At 41.3% G+C, this 23906-nt stretch overlaps 1 protein-coding gene across 4 annotated transcripts in view; it reads right to left on the bottom strand.

The window, feature by feature from the left end:
• lpp (LIM domain containing preferred translocation partner in lipoma) overlaps window positions 1-23906 on the bottom strand; it is a 141350-nt gene that overhangs the window by 75289 nt on the left and 42155 nt on the right. For all 4 annotated transcript variants that reach the window (XM_056377608.1, XM_056377604.1, XM_056377605.1 and 1 more), the window contains one exon: window positions 14018-14217. In XM_056377608.1, the coding sequence (XP_056233583.1) occupies window positions 14018-14213 (196 nt within the window). In that variant the 5' untranslated portion in view covers window positions 14214-14217. The remainder of the gene's footprint in view (window positions 1-14017; window positions 14218-23906) is intronic.

The following is a 23906-nucleotide window of genomic DNA, read 5'->3' on the forward strand; positions in this document are numbered from 1 at the left end:
CCTCCCCCCTGCTCCTGCACGGATCCTTTTTACCAGAATATAAGTCATTTGTAACTTGTGGCTTACACAGAATTAAAACATTAAGTTTCATGTACATTTCTCTCGAACATCAAAGATGTTTTTGATTCATCATTTCAGGAAACACACAAGTTGTAAATGTTTCAGAGACGCATGTTTTATTGAAAAGGTCTTAGAGTTTCGTATGTGGAACAGTGGAAAGCAAGACTTGGAGCTGGAACAGGGGTCATTAAGCATCTTCGCTGAAAGGATCCGTCTGGTTATTTTCTCCCTCGACCTTGTTTTCCTCGCATCTGTCATCACGCCAGTCACTTAGGATTGAAATGTGTTAATATGCTAATGTAAGAGTCAATCACTAGCAGGAGTTTGTATTCCCTGTAGTCCTTCCAAGCAAAAATCATTTTCTCTCATAAACGGCGGTTGAAGTTGTTTGCGGCTGATTTGGGGTCAGCACAGAAAGTCGTTTAATACAAGCCTTTTAAATGAAGTGGCATGTCATTTTAAAGCTTACAGTATGTCCACGATTTAATATTTATCCATGGAAGGAAATATCCTTCCTTTAGAAAATACACTGCTGATGCCCAGATGATCTTTAGCCGTGCCTTTTCGAATATTCTGTACGTTCAAATAATGATTATTTTGTTGACTTCATCAAGAAAAATGTGGAACCTGTCTTCACAAGACTGTGGGAACTCAAATCACCAAGGCCTGAGAGCAGTTACAACACAGCCTTTCAACACACTGGAGATATGTTCATAATATGCACATGTACATTTTAATAGCTGTGGCTGAACAATTATCACACAGGAAAAGGCAGTTAAAGCTGCAACCTCGAGGTTTAAAAAGGTGCCTCGTATCGTGTTTTTGTAAACAAACAAAAGTTTCTCCCCAGAACTGGACGTTGCGTGCATGAGTGACGCAGAACATATTGACAGCATTTCCTTCCTCGTGAACCATCTGCAAAGCAGACTTTATACATGTTTAGAATTCTGCATCGTTCGCATCTATGTTTGCTGCATCACAGTCTTCTTCTTCACTGCTGCCGGAGCCACATTGCTACACTTCTCTGCGTGTTGCATCGCCACGAGCTGTCGATCGACAAAAGTTGCGAAACGAGCATCACATCACGTGATCGCGCGTCCTTCAGCCCAAGTACAAACGAAACATGGACCCACCCATAAAGATGCTACTACAAAAACATTATATCATTATCATTATATTGGACAAGTGTTTTGATGCTTACAAACTGCTTTATTATTATCTGTAGGTAAATTTAGTTTGCAGTAAAAATACATTCAGCACACAGCACAGAAAACACCATGTGCAAAAGTTAAAAAAAATTAATTAACTCATTAATTGAACATTGCTTATTTGCAGTGTTAATACAACTTTTCCATATGCAACATCAACTAACGCGTTCTGCTGATTGGAATAATGTAAAGACTATCGAAGCAGCCAGCAACACACTGGGTCTGGGGTCAAGTGACTGTGTGTTTACTGCAGGAACTTTTTCGAGGAACCTTTTTAGGAACGTGGTATTTTCACCTGCATTCCCACGACCACAGGAACCGTGCACCTAGTTTTGGTTCCTGGACTCGGTTCCTGCCCCGACAGGAGCCGCAGTAGTATTTCTCAGTGGTGCAGATGCCATCAGGAGTTTGGATCAGCATTATGCCATTTAAGTAAGTATGGAGATGATGACTTGAGAGTGAGAGTGAGAGTGAGAAGAGCTTTAAGTAATACAAAAAGTGCATTTTAAAGAAAGAAATGCCATTTAAAGTGCAAACACAGAGACTTTTAATTAAATGTCAACTGTGTTTTCTCTCGATTTTTCCACTTTTCTCTTTTTTGTTTGTTTGTTTTTATGTCAGAAGATTTTTCTAAACTGTCCTCATTAAATGACGACCTTCTTTTTGCTCAACTAGAGTGAAACAGTGACATAACATCTGGAGGGAAAATCTGTTCAATATTAAAATTGAAGAAGAAGAAAGAAAGAAACAGAAAATGAAGAACGTCACTAGTAGGTGAGGCTCAGGAGCTTTTTTCTGCCACCCTCTTTCTTTTCTGAGCTTTTTATTTTGTGTCTTTTTCACCCAGTTTCACAACCAGAACCCTCACTGGCTTCCCGCTGTTAAACTGTGTTCATTGAAAAGCTGCCGGTGATCCCGCCGCCAGAAAAATCCAAACCCCCGGCTCTGTGCTGGGGCTATTTCTAACAAGTCAAAATCAACGCGGGTTCGAAATGTTGAGGACTTTCTGTTCTGCGCGGGGCTTTCGCCGTCTTGCTCTGAAGCAGCGTGAACCAGGAAGAGCGAGAACAGCTTCTGTGCTGTGAATGAAACCGACTCCATTTGTGACAACAGGGAGCTGAAGGCTCCAAGTGAGCACTAATGAGAGGAGCAGCAGGAACACCTACTTAATACGACAACTTCCCCTCTCTTTATTGAGCAATTACCTTTAAGTAGCTGCTTTGTGAACAAGGAATCCTGATCAGTGATTAAAGTTATTTGAGAGGCCATAAGAGGCATAATTGGTCATCAGGAACCGGAGTATTGTTAAGGGGATAATAAAAGGATGGAGATGGATCCAGCTGTGACTGAGACTAATATTAAACTTTGTTTTTCAAGTCAGTGATGCCTGTAGAAACATATCAAGTGCAGTACATGAATGATTGACAACTGTGGAAGTCTTACACTTGCATATACACTCCACCAGCCACTTTATTAGGTACACCTCGCTAGTACCGGGTTGGACCCACTTACACCTTCAAAACCGCTTTAATTCTTCAGCTTCAACAAGGTGCTGGAAACATTCCTCAGAGGTTTTGATCCATATTGACATGAAGGCATGTGAATCTCCCGCTCCACCACGTCCCAGAGATGTTCTGTTGGAGTGAGATCTGATGACGGCGAAGGCCACGTGAGTTCAGTGAAGCAGTTATCCTGCTGGAAGTAGCCATCAGAGGACGGTCGCACTGTGGTCATTCAGGCAGGTTGTGGCGTTTAAATGGCGCTCAGTTGGTGCTGAGGAAATATCCCCCACACCGTTACACCGCCTCCAGCAGCCTGAACCGTTGATACGAGGCAGGATGGATCCATGCTTTCAAGTCGTTTACGCCAAATTCTGACCCGACCATCTGAATGTCGCAGCAGAAATCGAGACTCATCAGACCAGGCAACCAATGTTGGTGAGTCCTTGCGAATCGTAGCCTCAGTTTCTTGTTTCTCAGCCGACAGGAGCGGCTCCCCTCTTTCTATCAGCTCCAAAAGAGTCTGGCCATTCTCCTCTGATCTCTGGCATCAACAAGAGAAACCGATCCTGAGAACTGCCGCTCACTGGATGCTTTTCTCTTTTCCGAACCGTTCTCTGTTAAAACCCTAGAGACGGTTGCGTGCGCGACAATCCCAGTAGATCAGCAGTTTCTGAAATACTCAAACAACCACGGCACGTTCAAAGTCACTCAAATCGCCTTTCTTCCCCGTTCTGATTTCTCGGTTTGAACTTCAGCAGATCGCCTTGACCGTGTCTACATGCCTAAATGCATTGAGCTGCTGCCATGTGATTGGCCTGTTAGATATTTTAACGAGCAGTTGAACAGGCGTACCTAATAAAGTGGCCGGTGAGTGAATGAAACTAGAAAAGAGAAATACCAGCAGAGAATTATTTCTGCAACAGAAAAAAATAAATAAAACTTTGCAGGTTGCAGATGAGTATTTTTTAAGTAGGTCTGCTCTGTGGTAAGGATTAGTATATGGGGGTGGGGGTGGGGGGGTACGCTGAAGGTCGAGCATATGCTTATAGATTTACATATGTACAATATTATCAGAGTTACACGTGTGCAAGCGGCAGCCATCTGGCCTTTAAGGACTTAAGAACAAAGCCTGGTACATAATATAACTGCCTTTTCACATGATGCATAAAACATCTCAGTGAAGGAACAGTTTGCAAGAGCGGGAAACTGATAAGCCCCCTGAAGAACACAGGCCCGAGTTTTTGTTTTGTCCCATCTCTGTAACGAAAGTCACACTTTGCTCACATGTTGTTCGGGGCACGGAGCATAAATTATCTGCCACAATCTAAACTTCATTTATTGCTGAAAGTCTGACTTTCTGGTGTCTGTCAGCATGTGAACACGCTGCTGCGAGCCACAGTCAGGGCAGGGGAGTGCGACAGTGTGGAGCCACATGTGTCACATGATAAACATCTACAGCAGAGGTGTTGAGCGGGGAAAAACTTCTACAGTAGCTGACCCCCTAAAATCTAAATGACTCATCTTTTTGTAGCTGCACAAACTTGAAGGAATCTGTGTTTAAAACAAAAGAAAATCTGCTTTATTATCTATTTATTTGTTTGTTTCTTTGTTTCTTTAAACCTACAATCCCTTCCAGACAAAATGAACAAAGTGTTTTATGTCCTGGGTGTCGGTCCACATGTTTTGTCCCCACACATTCGTTCCAAATGCGCTGTGGCAGAGGTTGAGAGCACATTGTTTTGACATAATTATGGACCCGTTTTATTCCATCCGCTGGAGAGGAGCAGCTGAGCCCTGCTCTTAATTAGCATGATATGTATAGAAGAGTGATTTATGACTTCATTTGGTTTTGAGAGATGCAAGGGAGGGATTTGAGGTCTTTGGAGATGCACTTGTTTTAAGTGTAAAGGAGCAGACTGAAAGTGGCTCCTGCTACTCTGAAGGAGAATCCCCACGGGAGGAGAAATCAAGATCAGGGACAATAGACGGATTATGTGTCTGTATGAAAGCAAAGAAACAAATACTGTGAAAAGGTTTAAAACCAGAGCCGGGCCTCTTTATCTAAACATTTCAACCAGTGACTGGGCGGAAACATTAGAGCCTCGAGCTGCGATGCTGGTGAGGTTTTCTAATGAGTGAAAGCATGATTCATCAGAGGTGGCGAGGGGAGCTGTGTTGTCATTTCTTATAAAGAAATGAGAGAGAGAGTAAATGAAGCCAGTCAAATGTCACAGCAGACAGTCACTGCTGTGTAAACTCAGCCAGTTTCATAACAAGAAGCCTTTCCAAGCAGCCTCTGCAACGCGGAGCATCTACTGTAAACTTACAGCCTGTTATTGTACACTCCAAGTGTCACAGGCCGTGTGAGGTAACCGGCCATACACTCACTTCTGACTTGTATCACACGGCTGTACGACCAAGTGAGAGGATGGGATTCTCACGCTAACAAGCACAGTTCCACACAAAGTGTAAATATAGCATGCACGTCCATTAATGGACACCTAATGTCATTTATTAGATGTCTTAATCTCAATGATGGGGAACACTGTCGTTGGGCTTGTTAACTGTGGCGACCGAGATGTTATCAAAGAGCTTAGGAGACCATATATAGACATAAGAACGGTTAATGCAGTAACGCGATTTAGTATAAATTATGTAACACACAGTATATCAGGGTAAGACCAACAAATCAGCCAGGCTGACATATTGGCCAACATTAGCTTATCAAAGATATAGAGTACATCTGAAACAGCAAACATCATTTCCCCACTTTGAGAGCTCAGATGCGATTATGTTACTTTTATTATACTTTTATTTTATTATGTTTATACTCCTGCTCTCTGCATGTTGGTTACAGTCCTTCTTTGAAAAACTATTTAAAGGGTTGTTTAAAGTCAAACAGAAATTTAAACCGGATAAGGAAATATAAACTTTGAGTCTGTATCTACTGTGCATATTTTTCAAAAGGATCAAACCATGTCTGGATGTATTTGTGGAAACAGGGTGAATGTTTCCAGCCTCTGGGAAACGTGCGGCCAACTCTTGTGGTGCACTACAGTCTGGACCGTGTCAGCATTAGTGTATAGCCTCCAAATGTTGATGCTATTAGCGATTTACACCGCCTGTCCTTTACAGTGTTTGACATTTGGTTGCACCCATTGCACTTGTTAAGTGTCTACACCGGTGGAAGCTAACGAGCTAGTTAAAACTAGCCAACTGGCTTGTTAACGTCACTAAAGATCGTGCCAAAGCCTCCTGAGTCGTTGTTAGCGACCCTCTCTTTAATTCCAGTTTCGCTGAAATGAAAAGATGAGGCAGAGCAACAGCTAACATCAGTCCTCACTGAAGGGTTATTACAACACATTGAGTGCCCGCCCACAGAGATACTGCACCAGTCAAATTAATTACAGCATCAGTCGACGGCAGCAGCGTCCACAACTCTGAATGCCGGCACTCGCAGATAAACAGTCTTCTTGCTGAACGCGGGGCATTAAACAACAAGACATTGAGTGTCACTGCAGAAAAATATATTAAACTTGAATTTCTTCCACTGGCAATTACAATTTGGAACATTAAGTAGTGACAAGTCAAATTAACACTGAGGATAAATATTCTGTGTCCTGGTCAAAGAGCAATTTGAATTTCACTTTGGATTTTTAAAAACTAAAATATAAATATAAGATTTATTATAAAATATGTATGGCTAAGTTTGTTTTAGAATATAATCAAGCATGTCTTTATGACAAAACAAGTCCGTGCAATCCAACAGAAGACTAAGATTTCACATATAAATTCAGTTTTTGAAATCTTACTCAGCATTCAGACTCTTCCTGTGATCATAAAGACATCTCGCTGCACAGACACGACGTGAAGGAAACTGTTTTCAGAACACAATTTACCTCTTTAGGATAATGGTGAGATTTAGAGAAGTGAAATGTCTCGTTCAGGCAACAGAAAACATCAGATTCAAAACTATCAACGGAGTGCGTTGTCTCACACACGCAAAAAAACCCCAAAAAAACAGGTTTTATAATCATAAACTTTCAGGCGAAGATTTTTTTTTTTCATTTTTTTAAATCACATATACAGACTTAACACACACACTGCAGCCAAAATACAACAAGTAGTTGAGGTGTGTGTGCTCCACTTAGATAAAAGTGGCTTTTGTATGCGCTCAGAGCGTGAGCCTGTGGTTTCTATAGGGACCCTGACACACTCATTGGTGGATTTCCTGTAAATTCTCCTGGTGACACCCATGAGGGACTCTGACATAACAACCGGTAGTCAGTTTGCCTCTGGCCAGTCAAGCAGGGAGGAATAAAAACAGCTTATGCACATGTTCAACACTTTTGAACTGCTCTGAGCAAACAATTAGCACGTTTCTGGAAACTTGGGGCGAGAAGTTTTTTTTAATCAAAAACAGCACTTCTCGGATGTTTAACTTTCATTATCCCGCGACCAAAACTTATCGAGCTCGACAATTAGCAGCCAGACATTATGAGACCAACAGCACGTTGTTATTACTACAAAAATGACTTCAGTGTTATTTCTGTAGTTGAGGTTTTTGGAAGAAATTTGATTTTGTATTACGTTACATTAAGTTCAGGTTTTCAATCGCTTCATATTATAATATTCTGAATGAAGCTGCTGATGATGATTCCTTCATTCACTCAGAGAAGAAATCCCCATTTAATGCTCGACTGAGATATTCTACACAGACATGTGAAGCAGCTGTTTGAAATAGCGTCAAAATCACAAGCAGTGAATCAAACAGATCAGCTCAATAGACTGAAGGATCTCTCATGCTATCGATCAGACCGTCCGTGCGCATGTTTCATATAAAAGGAAACATAAAAGACACGAGAGTCGACAGAGGGTGAATCACCCGTCTGCTCTGGGAAAATGACCTCCGTCCTCGACATTGCGTTTCACGCTCCGTTCTCGTGCGTAGTTTTCAATGAAACAGAGAAGTCCCAGAGAGCGCTCAACAGGCCGAACAGCTAGTCATCAACATGTGTTGATCTGTGCAGACAGCTGCACACAGATCCAATAACAAGAATGCAAAACATTTTAACCAGGATGCATGTCTAAAAGGATGTCAAGGAAGAAAGTCAGTCGTTATCATGCAGCAGGAATGTGTTGTCTCTTTCTTGCAAAATATAATGATTTAGTGTTTTCAAGAATGGCCAATTTGTCCCATAATGCATTTGTGCATGTGTTAGATCTGCCAATAACATGTTGTTTTAGTTATTTTACAAAGCAAAGAGAAACTGACACGCTGTGGTCAATACTGCTTTAACAAAAGTGAACCTAATATGTTTCGGAGGGTAGTTCTTATTGCAGGGATATTGCACCGGATTGCATTGCCTTGTACAGTTATTCATGATATCTTATCCACCTCTCATACAGTATTTTGCAGAGTTGAGCACTTTTCTAATCACACAACCATCACATGCATATCACCCTGCAAATATCCAGAACAAAATCTTAATAAGAGTTAAGTTCAGATCCGACAGCAAAGAACTAAGCATAAAAGAAAATTATATTTCACAAAGCAATCACGACTGACCTTCCCCACAGCACATCTACCATATGAGATCAACTTAAACCCTAAAATCTGATCTGCTGTCAGGACTTGTGAGTAAAGGGTCACTGTCTGAGACCTATATGTCTTTACCTTCCTCCTGCTGGGGCTTTAATCAGGACAAGTCCTCCCTTAAATAAAAATCTGACGGCAGACCGTGCTAACTGTGCACCGCCCCGTCTGCACCGGCCTCTTTGGCCTCAGACTGCTCATTCCAGCCCTCACACTGGCCCCTGCTAGACAAAAGGGACGGCGAGGCGCTGTGCCAAATTGACTTGTCCCTAATTTTTATGCTAATCCTCCGTTTTACATCAGACAGTCCCCATATTTGATATAAAAGATATTAAATAAATAAAACGGAGAGAGACCCAGATAATCTGTTCATAAAGACGTCTTATCCTTTGACAAGTGGAGATGTCTGCAGATGGCTTTACATCTCTGCATGTTCAAAATGCTGACAACAAGCAATCATCACTGTCATCGTCAAATGTTTAATGAAGACTAATGCAGCAGCCCAAAAAAGTCATAATATTTTATCAGCAGAAGACGTCGCATTCTATAGGAACATATAAACCAGATAATGTCAAATTAAACCTTGAAAACTGCTTTAAAACTGCTCTCATTTTTACAAATCAGTCAACAGTAGAACTGACCTCCAGTGAGTCTTTACAACCAAGACACACTATTAAATGTTACTCAGCTTGTGTAATTACTGTCACAGTGAATGTGAACAGCATAAGTGACACATAGAAAACAGTGAGATTAACAGTTTTTGGGTTTTTTTCCTCAGGTCATGAGATAATTGGCAAATGTAGCTCCGATATCACAGAATTTATAAAAGTTAAAACATTAAAAGAGCTAAATTTACAACAATTATATCATCTGCAAATGTATCTGTAAGTATCTCCACCTCTGTTGCATTGTTTCATTAATCCTCTTAATTCCCCCACACAGTGATTAATTGTGGAAAATAAGACAGTGGCAAAGGGTCTGGATTAAAAATGACATTTTTGGGATTACAAGACTTTAATGATGCCACAAATCATCAACTGGGAATAAAATGTAGCTGTTTTTTGGGTTTTTTTTTATTTTATTTTAATTTGCAAAGAATCTGTTTAAACGGTCAGAAGTGAAGCTCGACACTAATAGATCCAAAGTTCACTCTTTTCTTTAGGTGTGAATTTGAGGCAATTTTTCCTGTCTGAGTCTGTCAAAGCAATTTATCCAAAAGGGCTTAAAATGAACATTTTTCTTCATAGACAAGGCTAAAATATCCACACCCAAGATCATGATCATAAGCATGGTTCAAAGTTATAATCATTAAGATCTTTATTAAACCAATCAGCAATCAGTGTCCTATGGAGGAGGAACCTCTGGCAGCTACAGAGAAGAATCATCCACCAACATGCTGACTGGCTTTTCAAAGCTCCTCGGGCTGCAGCTTGTGGTTGTTGTGTTGTTGTTTCCTCTTCAGCGCTCTCCTGCTACATCACGTGACTGACAGATGGTTCATCCAATCACCTGCCAAGTATTGGTTTTTTAAAAAAGGGCCTGCCGCTCCAAATAGTTTTGAACGAAGCCTTCCAAGAGCTTCTGGTGCAGATTAAAATTAAAAAAAAAAGCATCTGAAGCATCAGGTCAGTTTGTGATTCTATTTATGGTTGGCATTTTTTTAACCAAAGCCAATGTGTTTCATTGCAGCCACTGTCTTTGTCTGTACCTGCTGATGCTTACCAACAAGCTACGTTTGCGTGGCTGTAGGAGTGTTTGCTGCGCCCACTTCCTGTTACCAACCGTAACCAGGGCCGTTGCTAAGTCAACCAGCACTGAAATCGTAAGGATTATTACCCCCCCCCCCCCCCCCGCCGCCAACACCGCCCGTGTACTGGGTTTCAAGGCATTTAAAATTATAAATGGTTAAAATTACAGCTTCCTATCACACCCTAATAATATGAAAACAGCTTCCAGTATCAACCTCTGCACACATATGGTCAAACGTCCGCGTGAAATTACAGTAAGCAGAACATATTCTTGAGAGGGGAGGGGGAACTTAAACAGTGTGGCAGCCTGTAAAAAACACATTTCATTTAGTCGGCTAAAAACACGACAGTGGTGATGTGCTGTTTTCTGGGTTTTTTTTGGTTTTTTGTCTCCTCGGCGGTGGGCAGAGCTCACAGAGCAGCCGTCTAAGAACAAGTTTTTACACTACGAACATCTGGAGTACCGGAGAGAGGTCCACGACTCAAACCACAATCCCCCACAGACAGCAGTGTTTTTCAGCCTGACGCTGTGTTCACTACTTGCTGAATTTCATAACCGTTTCCCCCTGTTTTGGAAATCTAGGGCTCTCGGGGGGCTGAGGGCAGAGGTTTAGATAATGTTCACATTACTACATACATACCAGATGGGGCGGTGGGTTGATATACAGTACTTTATGTGCATAACACTATCTTTGTGTCACGTTCTACCCTCGTGACATCTCCCTCACGGAGACTTCTGAAGTGTCTGAATAATGAAATATTTCACATTTTTAAGAAACGATTTAAACACCAGCAGAGCTTCAGGAACATCGTTCGCACAGTGTTGAAAAGATTCTTTACACCGCGTTGTGTACTGTTGTGGTTGTGGTATAATACAGTCACTTTGAGCATATGCAAATTATGAGCATCAATGCTTTTAAAATGCCTGTAAGCGGCACTGAGTAGGTGTCTTAACTTTTCAGTTCTCAGTGTTTTTTCTTGCCAGTGACACCAAAGTCACTTCCTGTCTTCTTCTTTTCAAATTACAGTATCTTATTAGAATGGAAAGGCGTTTTCTTTGTATTCGTTTGCATAAATCATCCTATTATTGGGTTTCTTTTGGTCAAAACTAAACCAAATTATGATCATATGAACTTTAAAATAAAACACACACTGTGCTTCTTTACTTAGTTCTCACCATGAGTCTTAATTTAGAAAGTCCTCTCAAAGGAGTCATATGAGCCTCATGTAAAACAGACAGTTATGCTCTGTGGAGCACAGCGTCTGTGTTTCTACATTGTTTTAAATAATCTTTACCTTAAATGTAAATCTTCACACCAGACTGTTACGCTCTTTCAGTAAATGTGTTTATTGACATGAACATGAAGCACTTTCTCCAAAAAACAAACCAGCATCAGCTCAAGAGGGACTTAAACAGCACAAGGCCTGAACTCACAGTGTTTACACTGTGGGTTTATTAGAAACGAGACATGCAGCGAGGCCCTCTGTTACAATCAGCACTTAGAGATGTAATAAAATTAAACTTAGCACGACCGGTCCAGGGGTCAAGGATTGCATGTGGCTTTTTGGATGAACAGCGACAGCAGGGCCAGCCCTATATGTCTATGTATATGACTAACTGACTGAGTGATCATAGTTCCACCATTGGTCAGCTGAATGCCACGTGGCCTAGTTGGAGTTTCCCCATTGGACATTTGTCACTAGATTTATGGACACCAACAGATCTAGTGACTCCTCGGACAAACCGAGGCTCTGAGTGAGAGAAAAGATATTCTGTCGCTTCTAACTTTGTCTCTGACTGATCACTTTGATTGTAAATGCAGCATATGTTTGGTTTTGGTTTAACATCTCTCTACATGGAGTTACTGGAACGTTGGATTTCTCTTCACTGCGAATATAATAATAATATAATAATAATTTCTGAGAAAACGTCAGTGAAATGCCACTGTCTCCGCACGCAGCTATGACATGTTTGTATTTTTTCACGTCTGTCATATTCAGATTCAGCCTCGTCATCAACAACTATAGTGGAAGGTTGTCAGTTTAATGTGATGATGCCGGTGTGATGTCGATATGACATCATCAGGTCGTTTCTCTGTTGGTTCTGCTGGGAAACGCGCGCTAGGTCACGGCGCTCAGCTGACAGACAGGGGGCGTGTCCATTGTCTGACACCTGAAACTGAAAAATATGTTGATGACAACAGCTTTACTGGAAATTCAGCTTTATTAAAATAGTGAAACCAGCTGACACTCGGCAGAATGCAAATACAACGCAGCGATGACAGTCGTTTACAGCGGTTCCTCAATTTCGCACATTGTCCAGACATATACTACGTTTTGATCTAGTTTTGTTATGGTGCTCTCATATCGCCATCTTTATTCAAATCCGCATCAAATTCTTTAATTTATATTAAAATATGTAAATCATTACCAGTAGCTCTGGTTTTCTAGATCTCAGCTATTAATAATAATGATAAAACTTTATTTTTATAGCACTTTTCAAATACTTTAAATGTTATCATAACTAATAATAAGAAATTATGTCCAAAACTACAAAAATAGGTGCATACTGAATATGTGTTTCAGTATCTTTTTATGCTCTGAGACTCCAGTTCTTTTCACACTGTGTTTGGTGGGTGATTTTAAAAAGCGTTGAGGTCTGTTCAAGGTCCAGATACAGTTTACAGAAGACCTGATCAGCCTGAGAAATCTTTTTTTTTTTTTTTTTTTTTTTTTTTAATCGATGAGCTTTTTGTAAAAATTAAAAAATATATATTACTATAACTATGGAAACCGATAATGAATACATCTGCTGTACCACCTGGCAAATAATAGGTGACCAAGTAGTTGTATTACCTAGTAAAAACATTGCACCTCACAGCTGTTTTTTGTTTTGTTTTTGCGCTGATTTGTAATCAGTCACCTGAAGACAGGAAGACTACCCCACAATCAATGCAATGCCATTTGTGCTGTAGCTCACTTGTGGAAAGGTTATCGCTGATATAAAGAAAAGCAGAAGTGGAACGTGAAATACAGACTGGTATTAAAAATGCAAACTGTGGAGACACTGAGTTTGAGACACAAATTACATGTTAAAAATACACTTTGCAAAGTGAAGACTAGAATCACCAGCTCACTGTTCCGAGCCTCCGCCAGCCGGTCCAGCTGAAGGTTACACGTCCTGTTTGTCCAGACTTCAAAAGAATTTCATGAAAAGTATTGAGTGTATTCTTTTTTTTTTTTTTGGTAAAATGGAATTTATGACTAAATTGACATTTTTGACTCCAGCGAATCGTTTTCAGTGAGAAATATGTTGTTTTCACATCAGAGGCTGCTACTACAGTGGAGCACAGAGCTTGCGGTCGTCACCCGGGGGGGGGGGGGGGGGGGGGGGGGGGGTGAAGAAGGTGGACGAATAAAAGTCAAAGCAATGAACTAGAATGACACCTCGCGGTTGTACGCCTCCGCCAAACAAGTCAAGTTGCAGGAAATATGGTCACATCTCCCCTTTCCTGAGATACAGCATTGGGTTTGACGTTATGATGTCACACTGAAGTTGACCTTTGACCATTTGCAGACAGAGTGTCAATCAGGTCATCCTTGGCTCCGAGTGAATGTTTAGGCCGCCCTTGAGGTGTTATTGCGATATCGCATTCACAAGACTGAGACAAACAGACGGACGGACGAACAACCCTAAAAACACGATGCCTCGGGCTTTTGGTTGTTTCCAGCACGAAACCATAAAAACAAAGTCATTTTCTCACCCGATATTGAGTTTGACTGCTCCACACACAGGTTAGAGCCGGCCAGTCACGTCACAGTATCAGATAATGTCTTAAGTTGAGGTTAAATCTGTAATTTGCTTGCTAATAGTGATTCGGCACCGTCTCCTGTGCTGCTTACCTGCAGGGTCAGAGTGGGTGGGCTCTCCCATCTGTTTGTATGGGTTGAACTTGGGCTTGGGTGCAACCATCGGGGCGAATTTCTTGGGTGCCTGCTGCTGGGAGATGGAGATGCTCGCGCTGCCCAAAGACGGTGTGGTCTCCATCCGGGCAGCCACTTGTCCCGTCTGGTCGTTACTGTTCGTTGGGTTCCACATGGTTCTGATGAGGAAAGACAAAGGTTATTAAAAACTGAAGCTCTGACCAGTGAATGTAACGTCGGTCAACGTAAGTGACAGAAACCATAAAGGCTTTTAGAGCTAGAGCCAAAAATGAGCATCACTACAGGGCGCAAATAAAAAAAATCTAGCCTCAAACAGTTTCACTTTAACGACACAACAAATTTATCTTCCAGTTATCCCAGTATAAACTGGAACTGCAAGTCCAGCCTTCATGTGTGGCCATTTGAGACAGGTACAAACACATGTGCCTTTAGATGTCGTAGGATGCCACATTGTGAGACGTAGTTTGTCTGAAGCTCAGGCCTTAAGGTGGTGCAGAGAAACACAACCGCCATTAGCATCTCTGTATGGCTGCAACTAAGAACAGTGGTGCTTTGTTGGTGAATGTTGACGTCCGCATGCTAACATGTTAAAACTGTTAGCATGGTGATGCCAACCAGGTATAATGTTTAGCACCATCTGAGTTTAGCATCTTAGCATGCTAGAATTTGCAAATAAGCATTAAAACAGCTGAGGCTAAAGGAAATGTTATTAGTTTGGAAAGTATTTGATGGCGATGCTAAAGGAAAAGTCAGGGGGATAGCCAAAGTCATTAGCATTCCTCATCGTAATCCATCATCCACCCGATAGCTGTTGAGACATTTCAGTCTGGACCAAAGTGTTGGACCAACTTCTCGCTGCTAGCACGGCTAAAAAAAACGAAGGCAGCTCAATAGAGAAGTTGCCACCAGCTGTTTATCCTTATTTGACCAACACAAGTTTATACTGGTCGTCTTGCTTGTATTATTAAAACTGTTAAAACTCAAATCTCTTTTTATGTAGAGGCTCAACCTACTGTACGAATCGCCTTACACTGGCCACACTGTTTTCTCCACATGCAGCACAAGTGATCGAGTCTACTTTTTTCTTTCAGCTATTAAGTCAGACTATTAAAGCAGCTGTCAATCTTATTATAATAAAAAATAAAGTGATGCACACTGTGTTCTGACATGTATTCATGTGTCCAATTTAATAAGGTAACACAGTTAGAACAAGGTCTGAGCCTTGTTGTTGTTTTACTCACAATCTTTCTTGCAAAGCTCACACGAGAACAAACAAATCAAAATAAAGTGTCAAAAAAAAAAAATGGCGGAAACAACAAAGTATTTTAAAAAACAAAAAGACTTTATAACAGAAAAAGTATTGAAAAATGTTGTAATGCTGATGTAACCATCAGTGATTTGTAAGTGTTGATGTAGCTGTCAAAACTGAGATCAGATCAGTGTTCAGGAACGCCACAACGCTGATCCACACGTCACAGAGAGAAGACGACGATGTATGACTTAATTTTTCAAATGTGTCTACTCATTATTTTTTTGTTGTTTTCTGGCGGAGGTCACCAAACGCACAAGATTATAACATATAACATTTTCACATCCAGACGCTCAGCTCTGACTGATAGCTAATGACTATCATTTATTTCATGAGTCGACTCGTGTGTCTTTTATACAGTTACAGTGAAGAACACAGAGGGAAAGAACTCGCTGCAGCTGAAGACACAAACATCCAGTATTTCACCATCACATTCTGAAATCACTTGAAATATTTGAACTATTTATATGCCACTCTTCTCCCCCCCTTCATTCTTTCTTTTTGTTTGTGTTTGTTGTGCTGCGTTCTGATGTTTCTGCTGTTTATTATCCTCACTTTGACTGATACAGGGTTTACATTCTTTCTCCGAAGCACAGCAGAAAAAGCCCACGCACAATCATCTTTTAATATCTGCTCAAATCCCTGCTCCTCCTGCCGTCTGAATGGTTCTCACTTTTGATATTTTTCTCTGCTCTTAATGCTACGATTCAGACGCCATGCTGGTGTCTCACACACACCCACCTGTCCTTTCAGCGCAAATGCTTTCATTTCTCGACACTGAAATGGCTAACAAAATAAAAGATGAATCGGAAAGAGGGGTGAGGTGGGTGGGGGGGGGGGGGGTGGGGGGGGTTGGTGGAGAAGAAATGATCTTAGCATGTGTGAGTGAAAGACTCAATACAAGACATGTTGAATGGAAAATTTCTGTTTCAGTTTGCGATTTCAATTTTTGATGATGGCAAATAATTCACAGGGGGATGTCACTTTGTGTGCACACGGCCCTAAAGTGCACATTAAACCCACATTCGTCGGCGAGTTCAAATAAACTTCCTTCAAAACAAGTGATTTTTTTTTTGCGCCATTCTGGGGACACGCACCTGAGCCTAACACAATGACGACCTCGCCATATAATCACTCTGGTGATTCATAGATTACCTGTGTGAATAAAAACTTTTAATTACTTTTCTTCCATTTTTACTATAAAATCTTATCTACATAACATTCCCTCTGAACTGACTTCAAATTAAAATTAAATCTACTTTCTATTGGAGAAGTGATCTCTATTTAAAAAAAAAAAAAAAAAAAGAAAAAAGGTAGACAGTGTGTTCTGTGGTTTATAGAGTAACAAGGACACCGTCTCTCAAAAGAAATGATCCTGTAGAGTTTTTAAATGTAATTTCTCAGTGTTTTGAGCTGCGCAGTTTCCTCCATTGTACTGCAGCAGAGGCAGAAATCTCAGTGGCAGATGCATTATCAGACACCAAAAGGGATCAATATAAATGTATTTGTTTATTTTAATATGTTGAACGATGAAGCTCAGCTCTCTAAACGCTTTGTGACTTCATGAAAACTACAGAAAACGTTACTCAACCGGTAGGGAAACAGCGCATTTTTGTTGAGGACTATTTTCGACGGCGGATTAATACACATTTGATCGTATGGTGAATGTGTTCCGGCACGAGAACACAGCGACTTGGGGATGGCGGCAAAATAAACTGTGACCATGTGACCACATTCACTGTAACGAACAACATCTCAGTTAATTTGAACTAAATTATTAATTTTTTTGGACAAGAATCGAGCAAAGGAGGCGCAGAGGAACGAGCTATATCAGTTAGTGGGATCAATTCATTTTCCAGGTATTTGTTGACAGATATCAAAACGTATAATATCACATCACCACATTTAAAGACAACAGTTCAAAGACTGGAGGAGAAAAGACGGAGGGAAAGAGAGGGGAGTATCTGAACATGACGGAGTCTCCATTTCCCTCCCAGGGCGAGAAGTCATGTGCTGTCGACTTTCTCCCAGGACATCACATGGAATACGTATCTGGATCCTGACTATTTGTCAAATCACAACATGGGTTCACCTTTTGACATCGTAGGACACATGACAAAATAAAGCATCCGGCGCGGTCTGATGGTTCAGGACTGAGGGGGAAGCTTCTGCTCAGGAGTCTGACGATCAACCTCCACAGAGAAAGTGAAGAGGCAGACTTCCTCAACAGGTCTGTTTACCCTCCTCTTTGTGTTTCGGCACAGAAAACAAAGAAAATGCACAAGCAGGTTTTTCTCAAAAAATAAATGAATAAATTCATTTGAAATGATTTTATTGTCATCTTTGTCGGCGTTATAGGCACTGGCTGTTCATAGGCAAATCTGGGTTGGAGGCGGAAACAAACAAGCCACAATTACAGCAGTGGTATTTTTAAATCTAAAGTAGTAACACTGAAGTGCATGAAAGGATTTTAGGTTTCAACCACTTTTACCAAGAAATATGAGCAGGAACTTTGGTATGACCCATTATGTGCTGAAAATATAGTCCTCAAATAACACTAAAATTAAAATTATAACCTAAAAAATTAAAGTTCAGTGCAGTTTTAGTCCAAGCTGGTGTAGCATTTTCTCCAGAAACCGGACAACCACTGAGAGAGAAAAGATTTGTATCCATATATAATCAATAATGTTCATTTTTTGATTCACATTAGTGTGAAACACATTTAGGAATCGTAACATATCAAAAATCTAGGAGAGCGTGTTTTTGCTCATTGTATTTTCCCACCTGAGAAAGTTTGTGTGCTGCGGCTCCTGTATGTGACTAAGTGCGATCTGATGTGATTCACACTGACTTCCTGTTTGATTTCTTTGGTGCACAGTGTCTTTTCTGGAATGTCCTCATGCTTCATCTGATGCTGTTCATTTCATTTCCAGTAAACTCGTAACTAAATTTTCTGGTGTCAGGCCCAACTCCATCTGTGCAATCGTTAACAGCTGCTGATGAAGCTGGGCCTTGTTTGTTCGGATGTGTACTGTACACGTTGTGCTGCATCTTGTGTCTCGTTGCCGTTCACATTAATGAGCCGCTGAAGGCGCTGTGGCTTTCAGTTTCTCTGATGCTTTCACAGAACTAAACATATCTGCATCTGATCAGTTGAAGAGGACAACCATCCAGTGATATCAAGTATATCACAAGTAATTATTAGGGAACTTACAATGCAGCATGGTTGGAGACTGTCCCAGCATGCAGCAGTGATGGGCTACACACCGGAGTTTCCATTCCATCCTGTGTGTCTTGACAGTGTGGGAGGACGCCAGAGGAAACCCACACAAACACAATGCATGCAGCACACACACCACATGCAAATGACTTGAACTTTGCTTTAAACATATTCTGATTCAACAGACATGGAGCCGATGTGGTGAGCATCTCAAAGGTCGACGCTGTGAGCCTGAACATGACACGTTTTTTGTTTATTTAACTTTGACTTCTGTGAGCTCCCGCTACTTAATAAGCTAAACTTCACATTTGCTCGCTGCTCGTCTCTATCAGCTTTGATGTGTTTGTGATCATCTCTCTCATCTCATACTAACACACACGCACACACATATATAACAAAACAGAAAAGAAAGATAATACACACCAACACATTGCCATAAGTGAGGCATATGGCATAGGTCGAAAGTGCACGCACACAGTCACAAAACAGGCTGTTCACGTATCGAAGCCTCATGAAAGGAAAGTCAATTCTGATTGCCGGGGCAGTTACAAGATGACTCACAAAGCTGTGACACCATGTTTAACAGTTTGCTTTATGGGGGCATGGCAGTGAGTCTGTCTTCTCACAGCTGCTCCGCTGCACTTTTACAGCTGCCATTGAGGAACTGCTGCAGGTGTTTCTGCTGCATTAATCTTTCATGTCCACCAAGGAAACTATCAAACAAAACCATCCGAAGAGGACCACAGAGAGTTCTGAATTCTAACATAAAAACAGCAGGGTTCAGAGATTTTTTATTTTATTTATTTATCTATTTTTAAAATGGAAAATCTGACATGCTTTCTAGCAAATCTGTTGAAAACATACAGAAAACTGCAGAACTTGATCTGACAGTGTTCAGAATCTGCTGCTTGTAAAATACTCCACCAGCATCCACTACAGTTTTCTCTGCTGCCTTTTCCCTTTACAGACTAGCACACACAGTAATTATCTACGGGTGGCTGACTGCTCTTAAAGGAGTGTTTCATCTTTTTCAGAGGTCAGTTACAGATGAACAACTTAGCAGAAGTTAAGTAAAAGCTAAAACAGTATATTCACACCGTGAAGAGAAATGCTTCCAATATAGTTACAATACAGGCATGACTCAAACCAAATATTAGACTACTACTAACACTGATGAAGAATTACTCAGCTGTAGAAGAAAATTACTTCTAACTGAGATCTGATGATCGTTACTGTTGCGTATGATCCACATGAACCACACAGATGCAGCTAACAGCAGCTAACAGCAGCCGGCGACGGCAGCGCTTGTTCTGCTCTGCAGCCTCGGCCACATGTGCCGGTTCTCACCTGAGCCGAAAGAGAACCACCGTGACCAGGTGCAGTCCGCCCGCAGGACAAGAGACCTGTCTGCGATTCAGGTCGATTCAATTCATTTCCATTTGTATAGCGCCAAATCACGAGATGCATTATCTGACGGCACTTTACAGGGTCAAGACCTTACAGAGAGAAACCCAACGGTTCCCACGATGAGCAGCACGATGAGCAGAAGAATTCATTTCTAACAGGAAGAAAGTCTGCCTTGACCTGTTGGGTTGAGAGGCAGGGAAACAGGAAGCGGGACGGAGGAATGGGGCAGCGACGGAGCTTTCAAATTAAAACACACTTACAGGTAGCATCTCACAAATAAATAACAGCGCTGTCCAAACTAATACTCCATATGAACTAAGAAGCAGAGGAAAGATACGAATCATAATATCCGGTCATGACTTGCAGATCGTGATTCTACCCAAAAAGATCCTTATAGCTGTTTTGGCCTCCACCAACTCCAACTTATTACAACTAGTGATGACCTGTGTGTATCTGCTGTGTGGTGACGAGCAGGTAGCGTACAGTGATTTCTTAAAGCTTTTTACAGCTCAAAACAAGGCCGATGTCAGGTCAGTGTCCACTTTGCATTTTACATGTCAAGCCATTAAGTCCAAGTTTGATTTGTAATCTGCAGGATTTCTCCATCACACATCCCTTATGCTACGTATGAAGGAGTGTCCAGCGCTGTCCATAACAGTGATTGTGTTCCTACACGTGTCAAAGTTGTTTAGAAAAAGTGAAGGAGGGTTTAAAGGGCAATTATGCTGCTTTCCTCCCACCTTGAGCTTCGTCCCATGAGTAGAGTTCAGCTGAAACTACACAGCCCTTGGTTCACTAGACACCGATCAAAACATCACTTCAAAAAGACACTGCAGAGATGAAGACGGAGATACACTTCGGCTGGCAGATTTTTCATACCAAATAGCGGAGGTGGTAGCGACTGGGATTAGCACTCACGATTTGTGACGCAACGTGCGGAGGATCAGCCATGCGGATGAAACCGCTTTAAAAATTAAAGGTTCCCATCTGCAAGAGGTTGCCGCCGAGTCTTCGCAGCATTGGACCTGCTCTGCTTTAGAGGGCCGGTTGAATGGCTGAGCAGGTTAATGTGACATTACACAAACAAGCGCTCGTTCCCCCACACGTTCTGCTGTTTGGAAACAGGGAAGAGCAAAGAGTTCAAGTGGTCATTATGGATCTTCAAAATGTTTCGTGCAAGAGGGTGAATATTTGAAAGTGCCGGAAGTCTGACACCACGCCATGTGTTGACATATTAATAAAAGCAAAAAGCTGTTTTGGACCTCTTTCAAGTGTTAAAAATTTTATAGAGGAAGCGTAACAGCAGTGCCAGGGCATCAGAGGACCGGGCAAGTCAAACATCATGTTCTGAAACATAGCCACTGCAAACAGTACAGCGACATGACAAGACTATCTTTAACATCAACTCAGGAGCAAAGCATATGGTTTTTATTGATGCTAATGCTGCTAATTTTGAGCCGTTATATTTAATTTCAGGTGGTTTTTACTTTAAACCTCTTATCATGTAGATATCATTAACTGCCCTTCATTAAAATACAACTAATGAATACATTGGTTATGACAGGTTTCAGAATGATGATATATTTAACACAGAAACTGCTGCACCCTCAGTGTCACTTTGGCTAAGAACAAATGGCATTTTGTTTAAATTATCTGCACATTTCCTGCAGTTCTTTATCAGGACGTGAAACAGAAAACACACAGATGACAAATCCAGGATTTTACTGCATGTAAATGTGAGAAAGTAAGTAAGAATTTACTTCTTCATCACTTTAAGACGGGGGGTGTCCTGCACATAAATGTGAGACATTAATTTGTTATTCCACTCGTCCCTGTAAAACATGCAGGGTGTGGATCAAGTAAGAAAAAACATCAGTGATAAGTTGCAACACAGCGAGAGGTCTTGGTTAAGTCCTCAGAGGGATAAAAGAAGAGGACATTACATTTTCAAGCTTGATTTTTACACATATTACACCTCAGATATTATCTCTTTGATTCATTGTTAAACTAAACTCCTTTACGGTCAACCTTTTCAATAAAACACATCCTGTCTGTCAAAATAAAAGAGCTGTGGTGACAAAAAGAAAACACGTTAAGAAGCCAAGACGTCTGTCCCGTTCTTTGACACACAAGGCCGAAGAATTAAAACTTTGAATTGATTGAGTTTTGTGTAGCGATGCAGCAAACAATTGTTTTCACAAACGATTAATCAGCACAATATGTTCTCAATTAGAGTCAGCCAACCTTTTGGAGTTTCTGACCAGTTCTGGTTCAGAGGAGCAACGTCTTTACGAGCTGGTCCAGATTTTGTTTGTATTACAAAGATGTGAAAAGACGTGCAGCAATGCATCAGCTGAACATGAACGTAAACAATGGCTGGTTTATTCATTATTCAGAGTTTTTCTTTATTTGAATTTTTTTTTTTTTTTGCAAATGTTTTATGACTAAGGCAATTAATTCAACATGTCTGTGAGACCTGAAGGACACACAGCTTTGGTAACACTTTAGTTTCCCAGCTGGTGATTTTTTTCAGAGTGAATTAAAAATATTGGTTTAAATGCCGCCCTCCACATCAATGTTTCGATTATTAGATCATGAATTAAACTAATTTCCATTTAAATTAAATCATTTCTGAAATAATTTTTAAACACTTAATATTAAAGGATTTTATATAGGGATTATAGTATATATAGTATATATATTTATAGTGTGTGTGGAGGTCCAGATTTGGGCCTCAGCCTGGTCTGGAAAACCAGAGCCTTTACAGTTTCCGAAAGCTCTGCCTGAACTGTGTGAAAGAAAAGAAGAAAAAAAAAGTCTTCTGAGGTCTGGATGCATTACAGTGAAGCAGTTTCACCTCTAATACCAACAACAGTTCATCCTGTTTCAACACCTCTGTCTCAGAGTCACCTGCTGTAAGTCAGTCGCTGCACCGGCCTCGGCCACTTCACACAAATCTGCCGTGACAACGAGGAGTGAGAAAGCTAGCAGGCAAAAATCACCTTTTTGTTGTGTCAAAGCGAGTGTGCTCAGAGCTCAGTGAAGAAGAGGGTCTCAATCACAACTCATCCCGTCTGCACCCAGACAGTAACCCGGACAGGAGGCGGGCGAGCGGGCGGCCGGAGAGCGCTCCCCGAGGAGGCGAGAACAAACTCGTTCAGCTGGTCGCAGCAGCGGACGTCAGCGGTCCAGCGGTCGACCCTTATATTAGTGGAGCAACACTGTGTTTCTTTGTCTCACATCTACCATCAAAACATGTCGACGCCAAGTGATTTGATTAATATATTATCACACGCTTCAATAATTTTCTATTTGAACTGTCAGCGAGTGAAAGATTTAAAATTGCAAATGATTCTTTCATCACGAACGGAAACAGCAACAGAACATGTTTTACAGCTCCAGCTCCACCCGGCCCAGAGTCTGTCTTCACACACAGGGAGCGCTCCATTTGTTAAAGGCCAGAAAATTTCAGACCTCTTTGTACAAGGAGCTATCAGACAGCCCGTGTAAAGCCTCTCATAATTTGGCTAATTACACAGATGGATAATATGAAGGTTAATCAAATGATAAATACAGCAAACACCGATTTGTTTTCCCCATTAGCTATTGTGAAGAGCCCAACCAGTTGATAACCATTACAAATGAGATTTGGAGCTGTGACTGCTACAAAGAGTAGCAACCCCACCCCCACCAACACCCGGCACCCGGCACCCGGCACCACCTCCCTGAGCAAAAGCAGCAGATGAAAAAGAAAAAAAAAAAAAAAAAAACCAGGCCAGAATAACGAGTTACAAGAATGAAAAGGAAGCTCCACTGCTTTTAGCTAACGGTGAGCCGTCATGTGAAATCTTTCCTCTGCAGACACGACGCGAAGTCGCCACCGCAGAGTTCGATCTGTGTCGGATCCCCCT

The sequence above is a fragment of the Seriola aureovittata genome, chromosome 6, assembly GCF_021018895.1.
Source record: "Seriola aureovittata isolate HTS-2021-v1 ecotype China chromosome 6, ASM2101889v1, whole genome shotgun sequence".
In the NCBI taxonomy this organism is placed as follows: Eukaryota; Metazoa; Chordata; class Actinopteri; order Carangiformes; family Carangidae; genus Seriola; species Seriola aureovittata.